At 39.1% G+C, this 23,750-nt stretch overlaps 3 protein-coding genes across 6 annotated transcripts in view; 1 reads left to right on the top strand and 2 right to left on the bottom strand.

Annotated features, from left to right (window-relative positions):
- Window positions 1-13,608, bottom strand: part of brwd3 (bromodomain and WD repeat domain containing 3) — a 19,248-nt gene extending 5,640 nt beyond the window's left edge. The window contains exons 1-33 of one of the 4 annotated variants that reach the window (XM_081364854.1): window positions 13,444-13,608; window positions 13,250-13,308; window positions 13,135-13,164; window positions 12,933-12,992; window positions 12,161-12,311; window positions 11,931-12,029; window positions 11,346-11,506; window positions 10,858-11,079; window positions 9,812-9,912; window positions 9,635-9,705; window positions 9,397-9,497; window positions 9,171-9,211; window positions 8,947-9,051; window positions 8,651-8,804; window positions 8,399-8,533; window positions 7,890-8,018; window positions 7,570-7,795; window positions 5,590-5,724; window positions 5,153-5,336; window positions 4,550-4,640; window positions 4,157-4,327; window positions 3,939-4,015; window positions 2,899-3,103; window positions 2,711-2,809; window positions 2,493-2,600; window positions 2,235-2,359; window positions 1,984-2,066; window positions 1,264-1,375; window positions 1,107-1,168; window positions 861-1,016; window positions 574-694; window positions 331-456; window positions 141-216 (exon numbers count right to left, since the gene is read on the bottom strand). In XM_081364854.1, the coding sequence (XP_081220980.1) occupies window positions 141-216; window positions 331-456; window positions 574-694; window positions 861-1,016; window positions 1,107-1,168; window positions 1,264-1,375; window positions 1,984-2,066; window positions 2,235-2,359; window positions 2,493-2,600; window positions 2,711-2,809; window positions 2,899-3,103; window positions 3,939-4,015; window positions 4,157-4,327; window positions 4,550-4,640; window positions 5,153-5,336; window positions 5,590-5,724; window positions 7,570-7,795; window positions 7,890-8,018; window positions 8,399-8,533; window positions 8,651-8,804; window positions 8,947-9,051; window positions 9,171-9,211; window positions 9,397-9,497; window positions 9,635-9,705; window positions 9,812-9,912; window positions 10,858-11,079; window positions 11,346-11,506; window positions 11,931-12,029; window positions 12,161-12,311; window positions 12,933-12,992; window positions 13,135-13,164; window positions 13,250-13,308; window positions 13,444-13,477 (3,810 nt within the window). In that variant the 5' untranslated portion in view covers window positions 13,478-13,608. The remainder of the gene's footprint in view (window positions 1-140; window positions 217-330; window positions 457-573; window positions 695-860; window positions 1,017-1,106; window positions 1,169-1,263; window positions 1,376-1,983; window positions 2,067-2,234; window positions 2,360-2,492; window positions 2,601-2,710; window positions 2,810-2,898; window positions 3,104-3,938; window positions 4,016-4,156; window positions 4,328-4,549; window positions 4,641-5,152; window positions 5,337-5,589; window positions 5,725-7,569; window positions 7,796-7,889; window positions 8,019-8,398; window positions 8,534-8,650; window positions 8,805-8,946; window positions 9,052-9,170; window positions 9,212-9,396; window positions 9,498-9,634; window positions 9,706-9,811; window positions 9,913-10,857; window positions 11,080-11,345; window positions 11,507-11,930; window positions 12,030-12,160; window positions 12,312-12,932; window positions 12,993-13,134; window positions 13,165-13,249; window positions 13,309-13,443) is intronic. The other 3 variants (XM_081364856.1, XM_081364855.1, XM_081364857.1) reach the window with 3 other exon arrangements.
- LOC308690454 (uncharacterized protein) lies at window positions 12,909-23,750 on the top strand. The gene is made up of 4 exons (XM_081364890.1): window positions 12,909-13,297; window positions 18,991-19,181; window positions 19,590-19,755; window positions 21,333-23,750. The coding sequence occupies exons 3-4, from the start codon at window positions 19,596-19,598 to the stop codon at window positions 21,971-21,973; spliced, it is 801 nt and encodes a 266-aa protein (XP_081221016.1). The 5' UTR covers window positions 12,909-13,297; window positions 18,991-19,181; window positions 19,590-19,595; the 3' UTR covers window positions 21,974-23,750.
- Window positions 15,102-18,485, bottom strand: hmgn7 (high mobility group nucleosomal binding domain 7). The gene is made up of 6 exons (XM_081364894.1): window positions 18,263-18,485; window positions 17,372-17,398; window positions 16,968-16,997; window positions 16,632-16,679; window positions 16,403-16,510; window positions 15,102-15,993 (listed from the first exon to the last, which is right to left on the bottom strand). The coding sequence occupies exons 1-6, from the start codon at window positions 18,275-18,277 to the stop codon at window positions 15,934-15,936; spliced, it is 288 nt and encodes a 95-aa protein (XP_081221020.1). The 5' UTR covers window positions 18,278-18,485; the 3' UTR covers window positions 15,102-15,933.

The raw sequence follows: 23,750 nt of genomic DNA, 5'->3' as shown, positions 1-23,750 counted from the left end.
AGAGTTCATCTTCACACTAAAATATATACACCAGGCCGCAGCTTTCCCAAAGCTTAGGGACACTGGTCCTGGGTCAGTAGACATACTTATTGTTGAGCTCTGTACACACATATTTCACACACACAGACTCCCAAGCTCACCTCTTCATCTTCTGCACTGCTGAATTCGGTCTTCATCTTATTGTGCAGATCCAAAATATCTGTACAACTTTGATCCCTACAGACACATGCACAATAAAAATGAAAAAAGCTCAGCATGGTCACTGAGCCCAGCAGGTGAACCAGGGGGATCGTAATGTAAAAATGTGTAAGTGATCGTGTTTTCTCTGACCTGATGAAACGCAGCAGGACGTCGCTGACCGTTTTCGCTGCTGTGACAATGGGGCTCTGTGGTTCGTTAAATGTTCGAGCATTGTGTTCGATGTAACGCACTTCCCACATAAGTGCTGAGATTCGCCTACACATACAAACAGAGGCGTCAGAACTTCAGCAGTTGTCTGTGTGTGTACCTGGAAGAACGGGGCACTCATTTTTGTCTGATAATGCTATCAGTGAGGTAAAGGACTGAGTATACCTGTAGAAACGGTTCACTAATCTTGTTCTGATGGTGCTGAGGTCGGTGAGATAGGCCACAACAGTGCAGTACAGCGGGTATTCCCTCAAATCTACAGGGCAGGAGAACGCCTTTGCCACATCTGTAAAACACACAAGAATAAAATTAAAGCAAGGAACATGCTATATTATGAATAGATATTTTAAATCACAATAATGTTTCACAAAATGACTGTTTTACTGAATTTTAATCAGTTTTTAAATTAATACAAAAAGTAGCTTTGGGTGGTTTGTGTGCACTTGTGATACCGAGCGTTAGCAGCTGATCTATGGCCACGATTACTCTCTCGCACTCCTCATCTCGTGTGTGCAGCCCCCACTCTCCCTCCCGTGGGCTGTACAGTAGGGACTGAAGCTCGTCCTCTGTGACCGGGACACTGTCCCCAGTATCCTCTGGGACTTGAGCTGTGGACAGTCAATCACGCCATTAGACATGCCAGAATGTGATGCTGATTTACGGTCAGAGCTCATGGGTGAAGTAAAGTGTGTCAGTACCTTCTTCAGGTATGGGCTCTATATCCCACGGACTCATCTTCTCTCTCTCTCCATTATCCCACCTGCAAAATAACACACAAATTATTGATACTTACAGCAATAATCAGCAAAAGGTTTAACTTCATACTCTGGTAAAGCGGGCATCAAACCCATGTACCTGACAATGTAGCACTGAAACAGGCTGTCTGGATATTCAGACTGAAATGGCTCCTGACACTCCACAGAACCAAACCACCAGGCATCATCAATGATGCTCCTGAAACGGTGACCTGCACACACATATACATCACTGTTATTTGCAACTTACATGTTCATTTATGATCATCATAACATTACATATCAGAAACCTACACACTATTGTCTTTACCACAACAGCATTAATAGAATAATAACCTATGCTATGCAGTCACTAAGGCATTCTGCGTGTTTTATAGCATGATGCTATGTAGTTAATAGCATGTTCTGGGTGGTCGTTTACTGGCTCAAATCAAAAAAGCCCACCCACAAGTCTCTATGATATTCTTGTATGGCTCAGGTTAAAGGTCTGTAATCTGCATGAAGTCAGGATAAATAAATGGATTGTGGGCTGCTGCCAAATATAATTATCTAACACACATAAGTCTGTCACTGGCGATCTGAAGCGTAGAGTGTGTGGAAATTGGAAAACATAGCGAAGTGCAATTGTAAGCTCAATCACGAAAAGTAATAGCACACCTCTCTTCAACAAACCACATGATTTGAGGCATCATTTATAGCCTCAGTGCAAACAAACTGAAGTTCAATACTTTGGGTAGAGGTTTGTTCATAACCAAATCCTAAGCTTGAGCACTAGCTTCAGCGACTCTTGCATGCACCACAATTTAAAACACAAACACACCAGGTTGCCAGTTTCGTGCTTTGGCCTCATTATAAATCTGTTGTAGCACCAGAAAGTCAATGACATCAGGCATATCATGATACCTAAAGAGAGAGATAGAGACAGCCATCATTTATAATCTCATATTCATGAAGAATCTTATCGTAACATCCATATTACATTTATTAATCAGTATTTTAGTATTTTTTTTGTTTTAAATCTAACAAAAAAATCTAACAAGTGTGTGTTTTTGCAAATAGAAGCATACATACTTCAAGCTGAAGGATTCATTGGTCATTTTCCCTGAGGTGGGGTCCAGGAAGGCCAGTTTGAGGCAGCACAGAGTTGGCGGCCCGACTTCATATTTAATACCCACTACTTTTACAGACTCCTGATCCTAAAAGAACAAACAAACAACATACATGTTCCTGTTGGTCTGCCTGCAGAATGGGTCAACCACGTGTGATGCAGACCAGATTATGCCTAATAACAAGTGAGAATGTTCACGAGACAGGAAATTAACTTCTTACCCTGAGATCCAAGCGGTTCCAGGGCTGTTTCTGAGGATTCATGCTGTAGGTTTTGGCACGACACACGGCTCGGACATATGCTTGATGACCCTGACGGAAATATATCAACTACAGAGAGACAGAGAGAGAAATGACTGCAGAAAGATGCATGCATAATGCAAATCCTTGTACTTATTTCTGGTCATTTAGTGAGCATGTCTATATTTAAAGGAACTCACCTCATCTCCCATTTGAGGTACGAAAGGTGATCGTCTTGGAATTGTTTCCATGATCCAAGAGGGGGGCAACCATTCCTCTAATTCTCCAGCAGGCACAGACTAAACACGGACACACATTATTATAATAGAAAAAATATGGATGAATGAATGATAATGGATGGATGAATGGATGATGAATGGATGCTCACACGCTGTTTAGTCTGTTTCAGTTTCTTTTTCTTTTCAGTCCGTCTACTCGTTCTCTCAGCCTCCCCTTCTCCCTGCCCTGTCCCTTCCTCATCCTCAGAGCTACTGCTCCCGGCGACAGGGGCCGGCCTTCTGGTTGTTCGTTTGGGGGGCTGGAGGTTGATTCCCGCATCTGCCGTCCAATCAGAATACTCACTGGAAGAGTCACTGAAAAACAGATTCAAACAGGAAAGAGCAAAAAAAACAGCAAAATCAAAAGATGGAAACCATGGTCAAACAGAGCTAATTGTCATTAACTTCACTGACTTTTAAGTTAAACACTAAATCAACTCATTCTGAAAGACTACTAAAAACAAACAAAAAATGTATTAATAAATATACAACAGTACTACTTTTAAAGTAATTTTACTATTTTGCCTAATGAATGCTCAATTTGAGAATTGCTAAAAATTATATTCAGTGTTAAATCTTTTTGTGTTTTTAAGAAATAACTTAAGTTAAAGAGTTAGTCCAATCAAAAATGAAAATCAAACCCTAAGACTTTCGTTCATCTTCGAAACACACATAAAAATATTTAATATAATCTGAGCCGCGATCTAATCGATATGAATGGAGCGGTTTAGCCCAAATTTTCTGAAGAGACTCGATGATGATGAACAAATTGAATTGAGGCTTTGATTCACATATAAACTGATAGGGACGGAAATCGCTCATTTTATTGTGTTTCGAAGATGAATGAAAGTTACGGGTTTGTAACGACGTGAGGGTGAGTAATTGATGACAGAATTTTCATTTTTGGGTGAAGTAACCCTTAAAAAAAAAAAAAAGAATGATACCAATAAATAAAATCTTTAATACCTGCCAATAAATTGTGAATCCCTAAATAAAATGCATGTTGTTAGACTTTGTTTAATTCCATATGAAGTTAAAAACTAAAAATGAAAAAAATTTAAACCTAAGCCAGTTCTAGACCAACTTCACGAGGCTTCATTTGCATTATTGATATTGTTGTGAAATATATGTGACTAATTGGAGACTGAACCTGGAGCTACTGTCATTCTCCCACTGAGCTTCACCATCTGATGATCCATCACTGTTCTCATTCTGGTCCTCTTCCTGCTAGGTGCACACATACAAAAATGTTGCATATTTAATAAAGCATTTCAAAACTAGCGCTGAAAAAAATAAAAATAAACGTTTATCTTGATGGCCTATAAAAGATGAGCAGAGTTTGAGGCCAAACTCAAATTGCTGTCTTACCTCTGCTTCACTGTCGGACTCTCTCTCACTTTCCTCGTTACGGGTGTACGAGAGCACGCTTGAGCTGCGTCTCCTATCTCGAGTCGAGCGGGTCTGATATGTGTGTCTCCTCTGCTGAGCCTTGCGCTGAGGCCTTCGTAACATGCGGACGCTGTTACCCACCGGCTCACTCTACAGATAGATGGGGAGAAAGTGAGGTTTTTACTCTAGACTGGCAGAGTAAAAAGTGACTATGTTTGTGTGTTTGTTTGTTTGTTTTTATTGCCATACCAGCATCTATGGCTAATTTCATGGCAAGATCAATATATCTTTAAAAAGAAACAACAGTAACAAACAGTAGAAATGAACAACATCTGACATCTTTGTTTGTGTGCATATGTGTATTAAACTCACTCCTGTTGTGGGTGCAGATTTTCTCTTCTTCTCAATGTTGTAGAAATTCCTTTCCACCTCTCCTTTAGCAAACCTACTGTCCTCCATCACTCTAAACAAACACAAACACATCACGTCAGGGTTTGAGCTCACAAAGCTGTTCACAAGAAACCTACATGGATAGTTTAGTGTCCATATGCTGACTTATGGAAAAGTCATGTATATTGTTCAAATCTTATAACTTATTTTTTTTTAAATCCTTATCTTTTATCTTAGATTGCAGACAAAGGGGTCAATTGTTTGGGTCAATAGTAGCTGCTAGTTTTAGCTTTTTTGCTTCGTTGACTAATGGTTTGCTCTTACGTAACCTGAGAAAAATTACGCAAAGACATGTTATCTGCAAAAGTGAGGCAGAAACGGAGTTGCACAGCCAGCACAAAACTAATCCATTCAGTATGTTGCGTCTTTATTCAATCTATTTTTCTCTTAGTTTTAAATAATAAATTCTGGATGTAACATATTCTACACACTGTATACATACAATATTGCACTACCAGTTGAATTCAGTTTGACCACACTAATCACATCTCAGATTTGAAAACTGTTTAATTGTCATATTCGTACCTGAAAATGCCAGACTGGACTTCATTAACCACTACGCGCCGGCTCCATGCCAACAGGTCTCTCTCAGTGGCCATCTGACTGCGGGGGGCATTGTTGTGCATCTGCCGTACACCCTCAACTTGTCCGCTACGTCGAAGCCCAACGTTAGGAGGTGATAGAGGACCACCTGCCACTTCAGCACCTACTGATCCAACAGCTTTAAGTGTCACAACCTCTAAACTAACAGCTTTCATATAAGTGACCTTTAAGCCAACAGGTGCCAGTCTTAAAATGCAAAATACATTTTAATATAAAAAAAATTCCAAATCATATAGTAATTACATTCTGTGCAGTTTTCCCTCTTCAATGTGTAATAATTTTACCATAAGAAAATTCTCCAGCAAACCAATGAGAATGCTGTAAAACATTTCAAAGGGTTAACTGTGGCTTGTTCTCACCTGCAGGATTTCCTGGGTTGCGATGCTCATCTTGCTGGTGCTGGAGCTGCCTAATCAGGTCATCCAATGGGCTTTCTTCCTGAGAATCCTCTGCGGTCTGCTGGCCAATCACCTGCTCAACCACTTCGCCATCACCTAAAAACATTAAAAGACTCTCAACAAGCTAATTTAGACTAAACACTAGACCAGTCCTCGAATAAAAGGACTACACATGACATGATAGTAAGAACAGGGAGGTTTTCATTTAAAATGAACCCTAATGAGGTCCTCATCTTCATAGCATTCAATAGGACATACATTTGAGCCAAAGGCCATGTTTACACCTGGTATTAAGTCGTTATAATTAAGTCGTAAGTTAAATTGAGTTTTCATCGATCTGAACATAAGCGGATGACACTAAATACAGGTGCAAACGGGGTCTAAAACATTTTTAGCTTGTCCACTTTCGACAACTTCCAGAGGTAGTCGAAAACGCATTCGACCGGATTGCATTCGTAGTGTAGATGCACTAATGTGGTCGAATGCGTTTGAACAGCCACAAAAATAAATTTTTTTGATCATATTCAGTAAAATCGACACTATAATCCGACAGAACAACATAAATAAGGTGGTTTTAGAAAAAAAAACAGAGATTCTAACTCCACCTGGAGCGTGTTATTTGATTTGCAAAAATCCACCGCTCCCAGATCATCGTGTCCAATCAGCGCAGGGGGGTGTGAGATCTGACTGTCAATCACAGGTCGTGCACACGCCACAGATCCCCCCTCCCTTGCGCACGTTACAATATCACATGCACACGACACGCCTGAAGTTTGCCTGAAGATTGCACAAAGCGTGATGGCGGAGAGAAAATCTACTAACAAGCTTCCAATTCCTCGGTTATTGCTATCTATGGATAGATTAGCCAGGGCAGCCTACCTCCGAGTCCATGGTGTTGATCGATGCTGAAGAGACGGACGCGTTCACAGAAAATCAGGTACACGCCATACACACGCACTGACGAGCACGACCTCGATGGGAGGGTGCTCGCTGGTAGTGGGGGAGGGGCATGAGAGTTGTAAACATTCAAAATTTTGGCTAAGTCGACCCAATCTGCCAGACTTGCCGACTGCAGCTTTAAACATTACAGGAAGACAGGAGATCCAAGTTTGTTTGAAGATGAAAAACATACCAAGCACAACGTTCTCTCACTATTCCTGATTTCTAAAAGGTCTTGGTCTTGCGGCTGTTAAAGCAGAAACGAAAGCTGCTACTCTCTGTATGTTTTCCATCGTCTCGTCTCGTTTCGTGTTCACATGTAAATTGTGTGAGCTCATTTTGTCCATTAAACCGAAAGTTATGAAACCTATACATTTACCCACCTATACCCTCCCCTCAAGACAGAAGTGGTTTAAAGTGGACAAGACAAAAGAGACGAATTAAAACACCAGGGGTAAACGGGTATGTGTCTCCCTCGTCTACTTGTGATCCGATTGAACAAAACGCATTTTAATACCATGTGTAAACAGGGCCACACAAGTGGTGTGTGACTGCTTAAAAGGACAAAATGACAAGCAATTTTGTAGCTACAGCTATGGTTGAAAAAAAAACAAACAAAAAAGAAAGCACACAGCATTTTGTGTCGAATAGTACATGCCATCATTTTTATTTAATTAAAAATGTATTTGGATTTTTTTTTTATAAAATAAGGCTGCGTTTTTGCTGTAGCATTGGTATTTTTTATCAAGAATCAGGACATGTCAATAGTATAGGCAACTGAAATTCCATTACCATGGAGCAAAGCAGGATGTTTTCTTACATCTTACTTGAGAAATGATTTATTAACTTGGCTATAATTAGTTGTGCAAATCTATGACTAATATAATTAAAAAAAGACAATTAAAACATAATTACTAATTATTATTATGGCTTTACAATTTATTAATCGTGAAGCGAAGCTTTGTGTCATTGTTATTAGCCATGTAAACCTGATAAATTTACCATTAGCCATGTAGCCGAGCTGTGGCACAAGCTGTTCCTCTTTGCAGTTTTCTCTTCCCGGCACCAGGCGCTGGCAACGAGGTGGGTGGGGGTTCCCATCTACATCCACCAGGAAAGGCGGAGGCATAAGATGGGGTGCCTGTTGTGTCTGCTCATCTAGAACAAAGTTATTGGAGTCCCGGATCAATGGCCGGAAATCCGTATGGAAGAACATTTGGTCTAGAATCTGAAAGCAGAGAGAAGCATTGGAATGTGAACAAGAGTGAATTCGATCAACTGCACAAAAGGCAAAGAATACCACAAATCTGACACACACCCACCTTTTCATAAGGCTGACTGCACCCAAAGCCGAAGATGAGAAGATGACCATGAGAGTCTGTGCAGGCAAAGTGCTGCCCATCCATTGAAAATTTACAATCAAAAACAGCACCATGTCCCTGGCCCTCAATCTAAAAGAAAAAAAGAGACAGAAAATAATTCAATGACTGTGATAAGCAGTACTTTTATCAAAATCTAGACACTACAGTATACACTACAGTTCAAACGCTTGGGGTCAGAAAAGTTTTATTTTAAGTTTTTTTAAAGAAGTCTTGTGTTCACCAAGGCTGCATTTTATTTGATAAAGGTAAAAACAGTAATGTTGTCAAATATTATTACAATTTAAAATAACTGGCTTCTATTTTAATACATTTTATTATTTAAAAAATATGTATATATTTATAATAAATGTATATATTTTAAAAGGTCATTTATACCTGTAATATTTACAGGTCCATCTATTTTTTTAATAAGCTTAAATTGAAACTGCAGATCTGTCATGTCATCTCACCATATTGAAAAAGTTTCTGATCTTCTGGCCTTTGCTGAGGTCCCAAATGTAGATGTTCCCATCATGACCAGCCGATAACAATATCCGTGAGTCAAAGGGATGAGCTTCCAAAACAAACACTTCATCATCATGACCCTATGGACAGATAAACATTGCCTATATAATCCATTCAGTCACAGAAAGTTCCTCCAATGAATTACAAAACAAGGACCGAAATGAACAGACTGAATTCTGCCTCTCACACACACATACCGACAGCACATGTAGTAATTGGCCATTTGCTGAGCTCCAGACTTTGAGGAGGCAGTTTGAAACAGCTGTGATGATGGAACGATCGCAGCGATCCCACGCAACCATGGTCACCACCAACTTTGTCGATTTATCGTCGCCTGATATCACAGCACTCCTGTGAACACAATACATATGTCCACATAGACGTAAAAAATCCAATTCAAGGAAGAACTAAATTTTTTTTCTTCTCCAAAAGAACAATATTTAATGTTAACAATTAGATTCAGTCCAAACTGTGCTTGAGAACACACACTGACCCTGGTAATCTGGTGGTCATGTCCAGCACAGTACTCTTCCATTCCTGCTGTTGGTAATGCCAAATCCGAGCCGTACCATCCCGACTACCACTCACAAACCTGAGACTGGAGATACAGAGGCAGCCGACACACAAAGACACTTAAAAACACCCAAAAATCAATAAAGATTATGGTACATCCCAATGAACAAGCACAAAAGGAACCATAACATATCAAAAACTCACCTGTCGGTGTTATTGCAGAACTGAATAGCAACAACTTTATCCTATAAAACAAAAACATGCATTAAAATTAATTCAACTATTAAATCAGCACATTTCTAACATTTTCCATTCAACATTATTTTTTACAAGTTCTGTTTTTTTCTGTCAATTATTCTCCTTTCTATCACTATCTCTCTTGCTTTCTTGTCTGTCCACTGGCTTCCTTTTCCATTTCTCTCGCTCTCACCGTGTGGGAGTCCAGGTCAGAAAACTTCACAGGCGTCTCTGTGCCGAGGTAGTAAACTCTGATCATGTGATCTGTGCCTCCAGTGGCCAGAAACATTCCACCTGGGGTCAAAGGACACAATGTCAGAATTATAATCTGACTCTGATCATGAGAAGATAATGAAGAGACATGAAAAAAGTTGAATTGAATCAGATCATTGAGTGTTTGGAAGTTGGAGTGTAAGTGTGGGTTAACACACCAGAGCTGAAAGAGCTGCAGGATATCTGAACTCCGGGACGAGAACGTTCCATGAACTTCACAGGCTTTTCACTGCAAACACAAACACACAGCTTATTGCAAAGTTACTCTGAATAATACAAGTGAATCACAGGCTTCAGACAAAATGTGTCATTTAAAACGTACAAATGACACTTACACAAACTTCATGCTGAGCGAGTTCCACTGCCAGAAACACACCATGCCATCAGCTCCAGTGGTGGCCAGATACCGAGAGGAACCTAATGCTGATGGAGAAAACTGCAGAGACAGACAGAAAAATATCCTTTAAGCACCAAAAACATCTGAATTAATGCTACCTACAAAAGCAATCACCATTCTAGGGAGGGAGGGAGGGTTACTGTAAAATAAAGAATACTTGAAGTGCCCCTATTATGCTATTTAAAGGATCCTATCCTAATTATGTTTTTGAGGTCTCCTACAATAGGTTTACATTCATCCAAGGTCAAAAAACACTTACTTTTTTAAAAATATACATTGCACACCACCTCATTTCTCAAAGAGTCTGAAAATGGTTTGTTCGAAGATTGTCTCTCTAAAGTTTAAACCCCTCCTTTCTGAGAGCTTTCTCTACTCTTGATTGGAAAGATGGACGACTCATTTCAGAAGTTTCAGCGATTCTTTCTTTTAGGAGACATTAACTTTATGTCGTGCATGTTGATCTTTAAAACTCTGCAGACCTTTTACATTCACAAACAGCCATATTACACACTGCATGATAGGTAATATTCGAAAAAGAATCTTATTTTACAGTACAACTGTAAAATTTCAATTTATATTTTTAGATGTCTTAATTTATAAACATTAAGCCATCATACTTTTATTTTGATGAAAAAGCTGCAGAGAGCCCTTAAAGTTTGCTGACAACAAATGGTTTTTAACCACTTCTCATTACAAGTACTGGTTGGTGCATGTTGCGTTCCTAAATGCATGTTATAAGCGACCTACACTCACAGCGCAGAGATGAGTTCATGTAGAAAAGCATTTACTGTGAAGCGAGCAGATCTCAAACATTGAAAACTGAGCTGCCAAGTTTATTAGATATTAAGATTAGGAATCAAGCTAGAAAAAAGAAAAGGTGTGATGTTTGTGTGGAGGTAGGCAGCTCATTCCACCAGAGAGGAGCAGAGATGGTGAAGGTTTTGAGACTTTGTGCCTCTATAAAGAAAACTTGTGTTCACACACCTGTATGGAGGTGATGGAGGCTGTGTGCCCCTGCAGTACAGCCACAGGTGCACAGGTACGCAGGCACCACACGCGGACGATCTTGTCACAACTGGCTGAAGCGAGGAGCGTGTTCTCGAAATTCACTGTCATATCTGAAATCTCTGCCGCGTGTCCGCGCAAAGTGGCTAGCAGACGGCCATCGTCTGTTGCCCAGATCTTCACTAGACAGTCGTCAGAACCCTGACAGAAACAGATGTGCATAAACATTGATTACAAGCGCACACACAGAACATATTACAAAACTACTGACACCAGTGTTTCCTGCATTAGTATTTAGCAGCAAACTGAGCAATGGCATGAAAACGACATCAAAAATGCATGTACATGGCTTGTAAATGTCTCTGCATGTTAAACTAGGACAGGAGTTTTATGTCTAAATCAGGCCCAGTTACTGCCCATTTGACGCCCTATCCTAAACTTCTGAGTGTTACACACATCCTCTTTACCGTGAAAATGCGCCGTCCAGTACGGTCAAATGCCACACAGTACACTGATGAGAGATGGCCCAGGATCCTCCGATGCATCTTCATGTGCTGGTAGGTGCAGGAGGGGAAAGCGTGGCCAAATCGAGCCACTCCTGTTTTTTGGCGAGCACCCATGATTGACACTGAGCAGAGAGATTTAGACTGTTACAATCAATGGAACAACAGAAGCTGGTCTACACCGATGGACATTATTCTATCACTAAATAACATGCTAAATAAGTGAAATTCATTCAACAACAGATCATCAACAGAACAACAACATTGAAGTCACAATGAAATGATTCTTAAATAAGAAATAAGTTTAGGACAGGGACTTGGTTCTATCCATTGGTCGTTGATTGGATTTTGAGATGCGAGTTATGACACTTTGAATAAACAAAGTAATTTTTTTTTTATAATAATCATTTAATACCTACTTTAATCAGCAATCATGAAGCACTATTTTCAATTTGACACTTTGTGCACAAACCCAATTAGTCATTCCTAAAACTGAACCCAAAAACAGCCAGCACCAACACCCTACACCATTTAGTTAGCAGGACGTACCTATATTTGGTGGTTTGGCACAGTCTATAGGTGGTTCTGGGGGCCGTCCCCTGTGCAGGGCGACTACTGCAGAACCACTCCATACTGTATGAGAAGAACCTTTGAGAGAGAACAAAACGTAAGGGAAAGTGTTAATGTGTTTGTGTGCTATTCTCAAGTCTTTATAGTACAGAATAAATGAGAAAGGCTCTAATTGTTCACTCTATGTAGTGATCTTGAGTACATCTCACTTTTTGCTGTCCGTAGTAAAGACTGTCGTCCGGTGCCCAGTAAACTGTGTACTCCAGGAACACTGGGAGGAATGTGTTTATCTATCAGTGGGCCAATCTGCTCACACACACGCAACAGGTAATCCGCAGGTATGTGCTGATTTAACAACACCTGAAACATACAGATACATAAGGTGCTTTGAAAGACACAGCAAATCTTATTTGCATTAGGATTAAAAATTGCATAGAAATAACAATATGAGTCATACTATATTATAGTATTAAAGAATATATTGTATTTTATCATAATTTAAGATTATATTATAGTAATAAACTAGCGTGAATTTTGCTTTATTTCACCAACATTTCCCATATCATTCCCGAAAGACCACCCTTTCCCCTCCACAAGCTTCAGCCAATCAGACGCCTTCTCCACCCATCTTTTTCGTCTCCTAAGTAGCAACTGAGGTTTGATTGGCTGCCGCCTTTGGTTGACGCAGAAACCCACCAATCCGCTCTCGATATATCGGCGCTGCAGTAACGCCCCCGGCCGGCACGTACAAAGCCTCTCATTTCAAAACAAATAGTTTAAATTGAAATTCCTAAAATCAAAAAACTTTCCCGCACTATAATATAGACTCGTGTATATTACAAAAATCAAATCCTCGCCGCTAGCACCACGTTCTCACATCAGTGCTTTAATGCACTGTAATATAAGTAAGCCAAGCACCTGTGAGAGTTTAGTACTGTACTTCACGTGCGTGTATGTGTGCGATAGTTTATTTAATCTCACCCAGTCTTCAAAGCGTCGCTTAAACAGCTTTCCATCCCAGCTCCAGCGCTTCGGAATGATCTGCACACAAACACAGCGGGGGGAAAACACATCACACGCGGGATTTAGACACGCAGCCGTGCTGGGATGAGGAGGAGATGCTGATGTTGGGATATTTGAGAGAAATAACGAGTTAGAGTGGGAGAAGAGGCATGAAACTCACCTCATATTCGTGCATCTCCTGCAGCAGCATCTACAAAAACACACAGAGTTACACACACACCGTAACACACAATCATTGCTACACACCGACACTCACAAGCCATTTTCCGTCTCACCTGAGCGGATTTCTGACATGGTCCTGACTGCAAGAATCTGGCGATCAGGTAATAAAGTTCTGCAGAGAGAAACACAACAACAGCAATCATTAGCTTTAGCTTAGCCTAGCTTAGCCTCACAGGCTAATGCTAAAACAATGCTTAAAGCCTTTCTAGCGATAAAGACGCAGAAAAAACGCCAGAGAGGTGCCCACCGGCTTCAATCTGCGAGCACGGTTCCGCCGCCATGGCCCGGTCCGGGCGGTGAATGGAGGTTGGTGAGGCTCTGCTTGCTAAGAGCGGCCTGTGCTGTATTTGCTCTCAGCGTTTCGGCCTGCAGCCGCCGCTCGCGCTGCTTTGTTTGAGCGCCCCCGCGCGACGGCCGCACGCCAGTGTCAGTGCAGTACCGCGCTCCTCCGCCAGGGGCGCTCTGAGAGCCCACAGGTGAGCTCACCATTTCCACGGGCGGACATTTTGCATGGTGTGCTGGTCCCTGTTGGGTGATTTGTTGAAACCAAAACAGATGTATTGCAGTAAAAGGGCGCATTCCTTGTTTAACATCATATTGAGGATCACAGGTCTAGCGTGTGTGGGTTAGACATAAGATCTGTTGAACATTTCCATACTCTGAACATCTGAACATTTCCATAGGCTACAATCAATGTGCCATATACATGGTGTTATGTAAGGAATGGGTTATAAATATTACGTAATACAATTATGTAATGTGCATTTATCGAATAAGTGTTAAAATACATCCATCATACATTTTAGTTCTTTAACAAATGTAACCGTGTTGGATATATGTAGAAATAATTCACCCTTTTTTTTAGTTTGTTCTTTATTGCATGTTTCACTTCATTATGTAATGTCCATGATACCTCTGATTTATTACAATAAAGTTATTAAAATGTTAATACGCAAATTATTTTGTCTTATGAAGAGCAGAGCAGAATATGTTTAGGCTGTCAGTGTGTTGCCTCTCAGATGACTCAAACTTGAGAGGTCATGGATGCTTGCATTCATTCATCAACTAGAAACACACAGCAAGGGTCGGAATCATAGCTTTCAAAGCTATCTAAAATGCATTTATGTGCAGTTTTAATGTCTAAGGGACACTCAATTTTCTAACACTAAATAAAGAAAATAAGCTTTTTTCTAAAGCCACAAAGTGTTTACATGGTGACTGTTGTTTTCTCTGAATCCTTTTTGCTCTCTATCCAGTTTGTCTCAGAATCTTTTTATTCAAGATGATAAACATAATATACATTTATAATGGCATTCATATGTGCAAATAAATAAATAAATAAATAAAGCAATGCACACCAATACAATTGGGGAGGGGAAAATGTACAAATAAACAAAGTCTTTTCAAAAAGTCCCTTATAATCCCAGCAAATCTGCAGGCCTTCTACTCTTTCAATGATGGAAAACAGTTTCAAACAAAATCTTTAAATCCAGAGAAATAAGATTTTCTCTTCATTTTTGGAAACTCTTGTATTTGTTTGGGATGACAGTTTTAGGGTATTAATGATTCCTAAGAATGTCTCAGCTTGAGAAAATACTCATCCATTAGCACTGTTTTTTTTTTTCAATGTATGCAATGACTTTAAGAGTAAAAACCTATTTTGTCTCATAAGTTATGGCTCAACTAGTTTTCATATTTGCATTTACAGTGCTTGTCTCAGCTGTTGTGATTAGGATCATTTGTTAAGATTTAAATGCAACGTGAACCAGTGGTGAAATCCGCTATTACAGTTAGATTATTGCATCAACAGCTGTTATAAACACTTGATAACTGATTATAGAACAGCATATGCAGAGAAACAGTATTTAACACATAGTGACCAAATCAGTGAAAAAGACCACAGCAGACATTATGAGGAAAACTCCAATGATGGATTTTATTGAGTGAGACCGAGAGAATTATAGGGGACACTAAGTACTTTTTCACAGATGAATTTTCAGTGTTAAAAAAACTCCAAAAAACGCTTAAATTTTTTTTTCTTTGAATCCTGTAATTTCAAAAAAGTCCTCTATAATAACAGAAGGGTTTTTCTGGCCTCCTAACAAAGCCCAGTTACATGTTTCAACAAATTGCAAAGGTGGTATGATTCTTAAAAACGCCAGGAGTCACCATCTAATGCTGAACCTGGAATGTAAGCAGTCTTTAGTTGTTTTCTTTCTTTTCTTCTACATTTGTTGAACTCATTCCTCTTTCTTAAAGACAATCCATTACATTTAAAAGAAAAATAAAACAAACCCCGTACAGAAACGTTACAGACTCCAGAGCAACATCACAAGCACTAACGGACATACAGACTGAGAGCCTCCTCCCACCTCCCACTCCAAAACCAAGCTACAGACCATCCGCTTAAAAAAAAAAAAAAAAAAGGAAAGAATTAAAATCAGAAAATCAACTAAACGAAAGAAAGATGCCGCCTTTTCCCACATCTCTCGTGTTGTAAACACCTGATACAGCCGCGGCCGAACACAAGACTTGTTTAGTCAGCTTTGTTTTTTGTGCTAAAAACCTGAACCAGTATTTACAAATTCGCTGATAAAAATATTCTTCTGGTGGTGATGGGCAGAGAGGAGGTTGTTGAGAGAGCTGGAGAGGGAGAGAAAACTGGGAAAGAGAGGAAGATAAAAGAAAGGAAAGGGGGAAAGAGAAAGAATGGACGGATGGATGGACAGGCGTGGTGCTACTCTGTCTTCGGGTCCTCCTTCTCGGGCTCTCCCTCCTCTTCTGGAGTTTTCTCAACCTGTGTAATAAAAGGGACAAACCCATGAGAATCAAGCAGGAATGCCTTTGCACCAATCAGAATCATTCTTTACAAATAGAGGAGGTGACATTTGGAAAATTCACTTTAGTTTAGGCTAGCAATGTCTTCATTTTAGGGAATTAATTGAACTATGTTACTTAGTATTTTTAAAATGTTATTAGGAAGAATTAAAAAGCTTTAAAATTAAACTTTTTTCTTTCAAGGGACTAGCCAAGTAAAGGTTGTTTAATAGTGACAGTAATAAAGTGTATGTATGATTTGAGGTAGACCGATGTGTGTGTGTGTGTGTGTGTGTGTGTGTGTATTATATATATATATATATATATATATATATATATATATATATATATATATATATATATATATATATATATTTTTTTTTTTTTACCTCGTTGGTCTTAGTCTCGCCATTTTCTGATTGATTCTCCTCCTTGGATTCCTCAGCCTTTGCCTTTGCTTTTTTCTCTTCCTTTTTATCATTCACTTCCTTCTCCTTCTGTCAGAGAGGAAAAGACAGGGCAAAAGAATGACTACAGAGCAATCCATATGAGACAAACCGAATCATGGAAGAGTATCAGTAAAAGTGTGTTCACTAAAAGTGTAATTACTACAAGTACCTTGGGAGTTTTTTTCGGTTTGGGTTCAGGTTTTGGAGGGTTTGGTTTCTGAAGGGATAAGAAAATATATGATTAATTCACAAACTTACTGTCTGATAAGAAAAATGAATACCTAAACAATGAACATATGAAGTTAAAATAGAGCACAGCATGGTCTTTGTTGTCCTGCCCTATCCTGAATTTTACAGATCATCTTAACGGAAAAGTCTGGCAAGACAGTGCTAATAATTTCCGAAACTATGTTTAAAGTTCCTGAAGACATTTGAGGACTTCTTAAACATAAAATAATTATATAATGGTAACATTAAAAATCTCTTTAAAAAGAAAACAACTTACCGCCGATAATCTAGCAGACCTTCTCTGAGGCTACAAAAGGGAGAAAGAAAAAAAATCTATTTATTTGAGGGCAGGTAAGAGAGAACAGATACTTACTGTAACGCCTATTTAAAAATCTTGTTCTTTCTCTCCATTTCACCTTCTTTGTGTACCAAGCAAGCTTATACTTTAAACTCAGCACAGTTTAAAGTACTACATAAAGGCTATTATTGGCTCTTATGACAAATTGTTTGTGGTGTTTCTCGTTTGTAATTCGATTCAGTAATTGTAATTCAAGAAGTGCCAGCTAAATAAATAAGTGTAAATGTAGATATAGAGTAAGTAATGCATTTGTAATGGTTGTGATTACTTCAAATTTGCAACCCAAAATTGCTTAAGATATTCTTAGAATATTCTTTCAGTACCTCCTCCTTGACTTCTCCATCAGTTCCCTGCAAAAGAACAAAACAAATATCACAAGTTAGAACATGATCTATAATTTTATTAACATAAATGGCGGGAAAACCAAAAAGGCAACTTGTAGAAACATTGGAATCTGCTGTTCTGCATGTTTGTAAATGTGAGCAACATGCTGGGGTGGCTGAAAAACGTGTGGGTTTCTCTATTAAAGTTCAAATAACTTTTATCAGAGAGGCTTTGCGAATAAGTTAATTTATGAGTCAGCGGACGGCAGTGCAAAATGGTGAGCCGATTTTTTATTTATTATTTTGCACGAAGGCATTTCACTTCACAGGCTTCACACATTTGAATAAGGAGGAGGGGCGCGATTATCCCGCCTCAACGCTGACACCTGGCGGCAAGCAGGCGTTATGACACTCCTCTTCCATGGCGAACAAAGAAAATGCGTTAAAATTGTTTAAAAACGCGAGCGCCTTTTCGCAAAATTGCCACCATTCAGAAAATTAGAGTGATCCAGCTATTTTTTAATCCCCATTTTACAGCGCCTGGGCCACGATTGCGCTTATAATCGTCGGTTTTCACGTCGCGCTGTGTTGGAGATGGAGAGAGAGAGAGGGCAGCATGGCTGCGGTTCCACGGGCATGAGATCAAGTCGAGCTTCAGCACAGCTCTGCTCCACTAAAACCCTCCTGCTGAACGCACCACCGTCGACTAAAACACCGCGGTCCGGCAGAAAAAATCGCAAAATTAACAACGATTTTTTATCTGCCCACTGATTCTAAAGAAGTCGCCTGGATTTTTATTAAAAAAACATTGTCTCGAGGGCTTCCTAATTTCACGACTGATTAGTAAGGGCAAAAGTGTAGCCGTGCGCCGCGCTCGGCTTTTCTACATACCTTTCTCTTGGGCATGTTGAGTTTGGGATATTTTTCTTCTTTTATGCAAAACTAACAGGTTATCTTTTGTGATTCGTAGTTCACAGTTCAGGAGACTGTCGTCCGCTATGCACTAATTCTGTAGTAAACACAGGGCTACATTAGAGAGCCAGTGGTTGAATGGGAGGGTGGGGGCGGGGCCATGTTGTGACTGATGTTCCGCTTGTCCAATCAGCGGGCGTCTGAGTCCGCCACAGAGGAGGCAGATTCTTACCTCCGCTGTGCTTTTACGCGCGAAATCCTGAGGTGTAAATCCAACGGCGGACCTTCCTGTTCAGTTTCCCTCCCAACATGTTAAAAATATAGTTTGATGTGAGTGCGTTCTGCACCAAATAATGCTCTGCCATACAGTATAGATGTGAAAAGGAAAAGCTCACGTTTAACCCCAGGAATAAAGTCAGACCCTCCTATGTCTGTATATGCTATAGCTGCATCTGTGAAGGGTTTTTTTAAGCAGATGAGCAGCTTACCTTAGTTATGAGCTCTTTCTATGAAAACGTTCCGAAGTGCAAATATAATGAAACATGAAATTGTAGTCACATGTGGCAATCTGTAACAGAGAAGAGGAGCCACAAGACTTTTCTCACTTCTGCTTTGTTCAAGCATAGGCCTAATCTGTGTAAGTGTTTGGGTGTGTGTGTGTCAGGGTTTGTGATATATAACTGCTTACTTCCTCTGCTGCTACCCAGATCAGAGACGCCAGCTCAGAGAAAACATCTCAGACATAGATGTATGGACAGACAGACAGACAGACAGATATATATATGAGAGAACTATCTGAAAGTGACACTATAGATTGGACATCACTGAGCATTACTGTCACTCTTGAGACTTCTGTTTCTGCAACCATACAAAAAGGTCCAGCACTCTAAAGCGTTTGGTAAGTTTCTTATAGATGTCTATATTCTTTATAGATAGTTGTGACTAGGCTATAACAATCTGCTTTTGTTTTCTAAACTGGTTGTCTAAAGGTTTTTGAACTGTTTATTTGGGGTATTTCGTGTGATCTGATTACATAAATTGGAGTAATCTATATTCTGAAAGGATTTTATTAATTTTAGATTTTATTAAAGAACTTATTAAGGAAGGAAGTGCAGTCAGTATGCACTATACTGTCATTCAATTCTTTTTAATTCCTCATTTCAGTTTGATTTCATTTATGCCTTTTTTATGTTTGATTTTGCCCTCTTATGTATGATTATACTCTGTTTTTGTATTTGATTCAAGTTTCTTTAGTAAATATTAAAATGTATATTCACTGGAGCTCGATCTGTGTTTGTGTGCGCAGGCTATCATGCTCGGAGAAGCTTTCCTTCATGTTCTGAACTGCACAGAAGACACAACAAATCCCGATGGACGGTCTCACACACTCTCATCCACCCTCACGACCTGTCCCGACCCCTGCATGACACACGCCACTGCCAGATCACCTCTGACACCACGAACTGTGAGAGGTGAGAGACCACAGAATTCTGGGTTATTAGGGTGAGGTTGTGTTAAAAATAACATAAAGTCAATCTGACTGATAGCATTGGGAGATGAACAATGAAGCAATATCACTTATAGACTATGAATGTGGCCCAGGTCCTGGGAACAGTCAATAAATACAAAAATAAAATTCAGGAAGGAAGTGTGGTTCTGCTGATATTTTTAACCCACAAACTGAAAAGCCACTTAAATGCAGGTGTTACATTTGAGCATGTGGTTAAAAGGATAGTTCACCCAAAAATGAAAATTCTGTCATAATTTATGCACTCATGTCGTAACAAAGCTGTATGATTTTAGTTATTCAGCAGAACACAGAAGAATATATTTTGAAGAATGTTTCAACTATTTATATGTCCATTCAATGAAAATCCAAAACAACTTTCATTTTATGAAAAAAAAACAAAAAAAATGCTTACAGGTTTTTGACATGAGGGTGAGTAAACGTTGACATTTAAAAAAATTATAATTTGGAGTTAACTATGTATTTAAAGTCACCATGAAATTGACAATGGCCCCTTTTCACGGACTTTCAACATCGCAAATCTAGTAAAGTTTTGAACATTTTCATTATTAAAAAATGTAATACACATTTATAACGCTATACTTTGAGTGATATTACCTTGGCAGTAAATGACAAAAAAAAAACAAATTAACGCTGCAATGCTGTTTCTAATACAACTGCTAAGGAAGTGATGGCAAATTGGACATCTTTCTCTCTACTGACTGCTGTAATCAATCTCTGTATTTTTTCCCTCTTTTGGAAAGTTGTGGAAACACTATAACAAAATTTTTCTTTTGCTTTTAGAGCAAATGCAAATACAAAAATTATATTTGCTGTCATCTCCCATTCACTGCTATAGAAGTTTACCCAACTATGCTGACTTCCGCTTCTTAGAACCCTGGAAATGTGAAAAGGGTCCATTCTTATTTTTAATGAAATATTGCAGTGTTAATTTATAAATTATTATTATTATTTATAAATTATATTATTTAAAAAAATCATATGCCCTCGTAATCTTTAGTCAAAAACTTGAACTTCCCTTCCCCCTTACCGTGACAATTCCGTTCCAGCAACCTGTCACTCACAAACAACAATCTAATGAGATTATTATTTAAAAAATGTCGAAAATTTCTTATTCAAGAACCTGTCACTCATAAACAGCACAATAGAGAATAAAAGATGATCGTAATTTCAGTTTAATGCCAACTTTAAGTGATAATATTGTGTAATAGAATAAACCAACAAAATTCCAAGTCCATTTAAGCTAATATTTCAATTCAGTTGAGTGGCTCACAGCTACAATACATAAAAAGGAAAATTAAGAAAATAATTCCAAGTACTTCCTCATTTTGGTGAGTGCCCAAGTGAATTGCACAAAAGCGGCATTTGTATGGAGACATTCAAACTGTCATTCAGTGTATCAAGTGAGCTCCAAACTCGGGACTTTCCTAAAAAGTTCCACATTTTTTGGCTATTTATTTTGTGCTATGTTAAAATGAGGCTGGTTATAGCGGTGCCTAAAACATTCTCTCTTCATGTCAGCTGGCAGGCCCGAAGGCCTGGAAAAGCCAAGGCAGTGTCGGTCCTCTGCACCCAGCAACGCTATGCCCATTCACAGCTGTAGCAGGGAGGAACACTTGGGCATGACTCTATATTGCTCGTGGTGCTGTCCCAGCTTCTACAAGGACTATCCAGACCTCCGGCTTGCAGGTGACCGACTGGAGCACTGGAGTCCTCATAACCCAGACCTGCTTAACCCACCGGACGACGGGCCACTGCTTCAATCTCAGGACTTGATCTTTCTGGAGCCTTCTTTGGAGCCAAGTCAACAAGCAATGGGTGTAAGCCAGCAGGACGAGGGGTATCTTGTCATGAAGAGTAGCCCAGGCTGGGAGAGAAGGCTCACCAACTCCATGTTGAACGGCTTTCTGGAGGTCCAAATGCTGGAGGTGTTTTGTCAGCATATGCAAAACATGGCGTGCTGCGGATCTTCATTGCTGGGCGCTGACGTCATGCCGGCACTGGGGCCCACCAGCCTGACTGTAGCCAAAGAACAGACAACCAGTCAGGAAGAAGAGCTGGATTCTTCATCCAATAATGTTGTGCGATACTTGAGCACTTGCTCAGCTCCAGCCACCTCCCACTTCAGCTCACCTGTGCTGCGAATTTCAGAAGATGAGTAGCCACACTTAAAAACACACTCCTGCCCTCATAAAACTTCCTGTCTTTTGACCAACACACAAGTATTTTAAAGTTATCTGTGTTGTTAAAGGAATGTTCTGCGTTCAGTACCCACATCATTTGTGGCATGTTGATTACCAGAGATTTGTTTTGACTCATGCCAGGATTTTTGTAAAGCAAAACTAATGAACATTAACATACACAGTGTTTCAAAAGTATAGACCTTATGTAGCCCCGCCCCTTTTCAGCATTACGCTTGTGCTCTGTCTTTTCTGGTTTGTATTTCCACAGTATGATGGTAAGATCTTACGGATTTATGAATGAACCGCTCGTTTTAAATTCTTCCCGGTCTACTGACATTTGTTATGACATCCACTTCAAACATTACAATGCTCATGATAACTTTCGTTAACTCTACAATATGTAAATGCATGTCACAAGCTTATTACTCTCCAAGACGGATGCTGTAGAAATACAAGCTAGCGCAAAAACGGAAGTTCAAAGACAAAATTCTAAAGATGGCTGCACGCTTGTTCCTCTGGCGCATATACATGTTATCATAGGGTGTGATAACTTGTTACCTTGTCTATGTAAAGTTACACTACTTTTCAAATGTTTGGGGTCAGTATTTTTTTTTAAAGAAGTCTTTTATGCTCACAATGAAGGCTAAATTTATTCAATCAAAAATACAGTAAAAACATCAGTATTGTGAAATATGTTGTATTGCAAAATGTATTTTTTTTTCATGGAGCTGAATTTTCAGCATTATTACTCCAGTCTTCAGTGTCACATGATCCTTCAGAAATCATTCTAATATGCTGATTTTGTGCTCAAGAAACATTTCTTATTATTAGCAATTCTGAAAAAACTGTGATATAATTTGTTTTTAGGATTTTTTGATAGCGTTTATTTGAAATGGAAATCTTTTGTCAAATATAAATGTCTTTACTGTCACTTTTGATCAATTTAATGCATCCTTGCTGAATAAAAGTGTTAATTTCTTTTCTTTTTTTTTTTAAACTGACTTTTGGACAGTAGTTTACTTCTAAATCCTGCCACCTATAAAATAGTCCCACCTCAAAAGTATGATTTTGGCTTCTATCTTACAGATAGAATAGTAGTGAATGATGAATGTTTTTTTTTTTTTTTTACATATGAGTGCTTTAACAAACACGAGTCACATTTCTATATTTAGACTTACCAGATTGCTGAACTCTTTACTTCCATTGTAAGTACTATATTGCCAATGTAATTATTACTGTAACTGCAATTTGTGCTTTTTTTATTAAAAAAACTGAGGGACAGTTCTGTTATAATGTTTAAAATGTTTTTCTGTTATGATCAACATTCTGCCACAAATTCTGTCAATAGAGCTTAACTTTTGTTTAACTTGGAACATTCCTTTAATTTTCATTTTCATAAATTCTAATTCATCCTTTCCAGACCTCACAGAATGGCAAATTGTGACCAACTGCAAATCCCTCAGAAAACCCACAAACAAGTCCAATGTAATAGCAGAGTGCCTCTTTTCTTTTTACTCATCCACAATCCTCCCCTCTCCTCTGCTCCTCCATTGTAAGCTTCCATCAACATGGTATGTTTAGAAGAGGAACCAAAGTCATGCTATCATGTGTAAACTGTGTAATGACATCTATAAATGTTACCACTTCCTCCTAAACAGCCAATGAAATGTTGTTTATCTCCATCATTCCTGCTGCTAAATGCTACTTTCACTTTCCCTGTAATCACAATAAAGCGGTAATAATGAATTTAAACTTT

Source organism: Scardinius erythrophthalmus (genome assembly GCF_964197995.2).
Source record: "Scardinius erythrophthalmus genome assembly, chromosome: 5".
In the NCBI taxonomy this organism is placed as follows: domain Eukaryota; kingdom Metazoa; phylum Chordata; class Actinopteri; order Cypriniformes; family Leuciscidae; genus Scardinius; species Scardinius erythrophthalmus.
The sequence above is the reverse complement of the archived record's forward strand: the minus strand, read 5'-3'. Positions and strand labels throughout refer to the sequence as shown.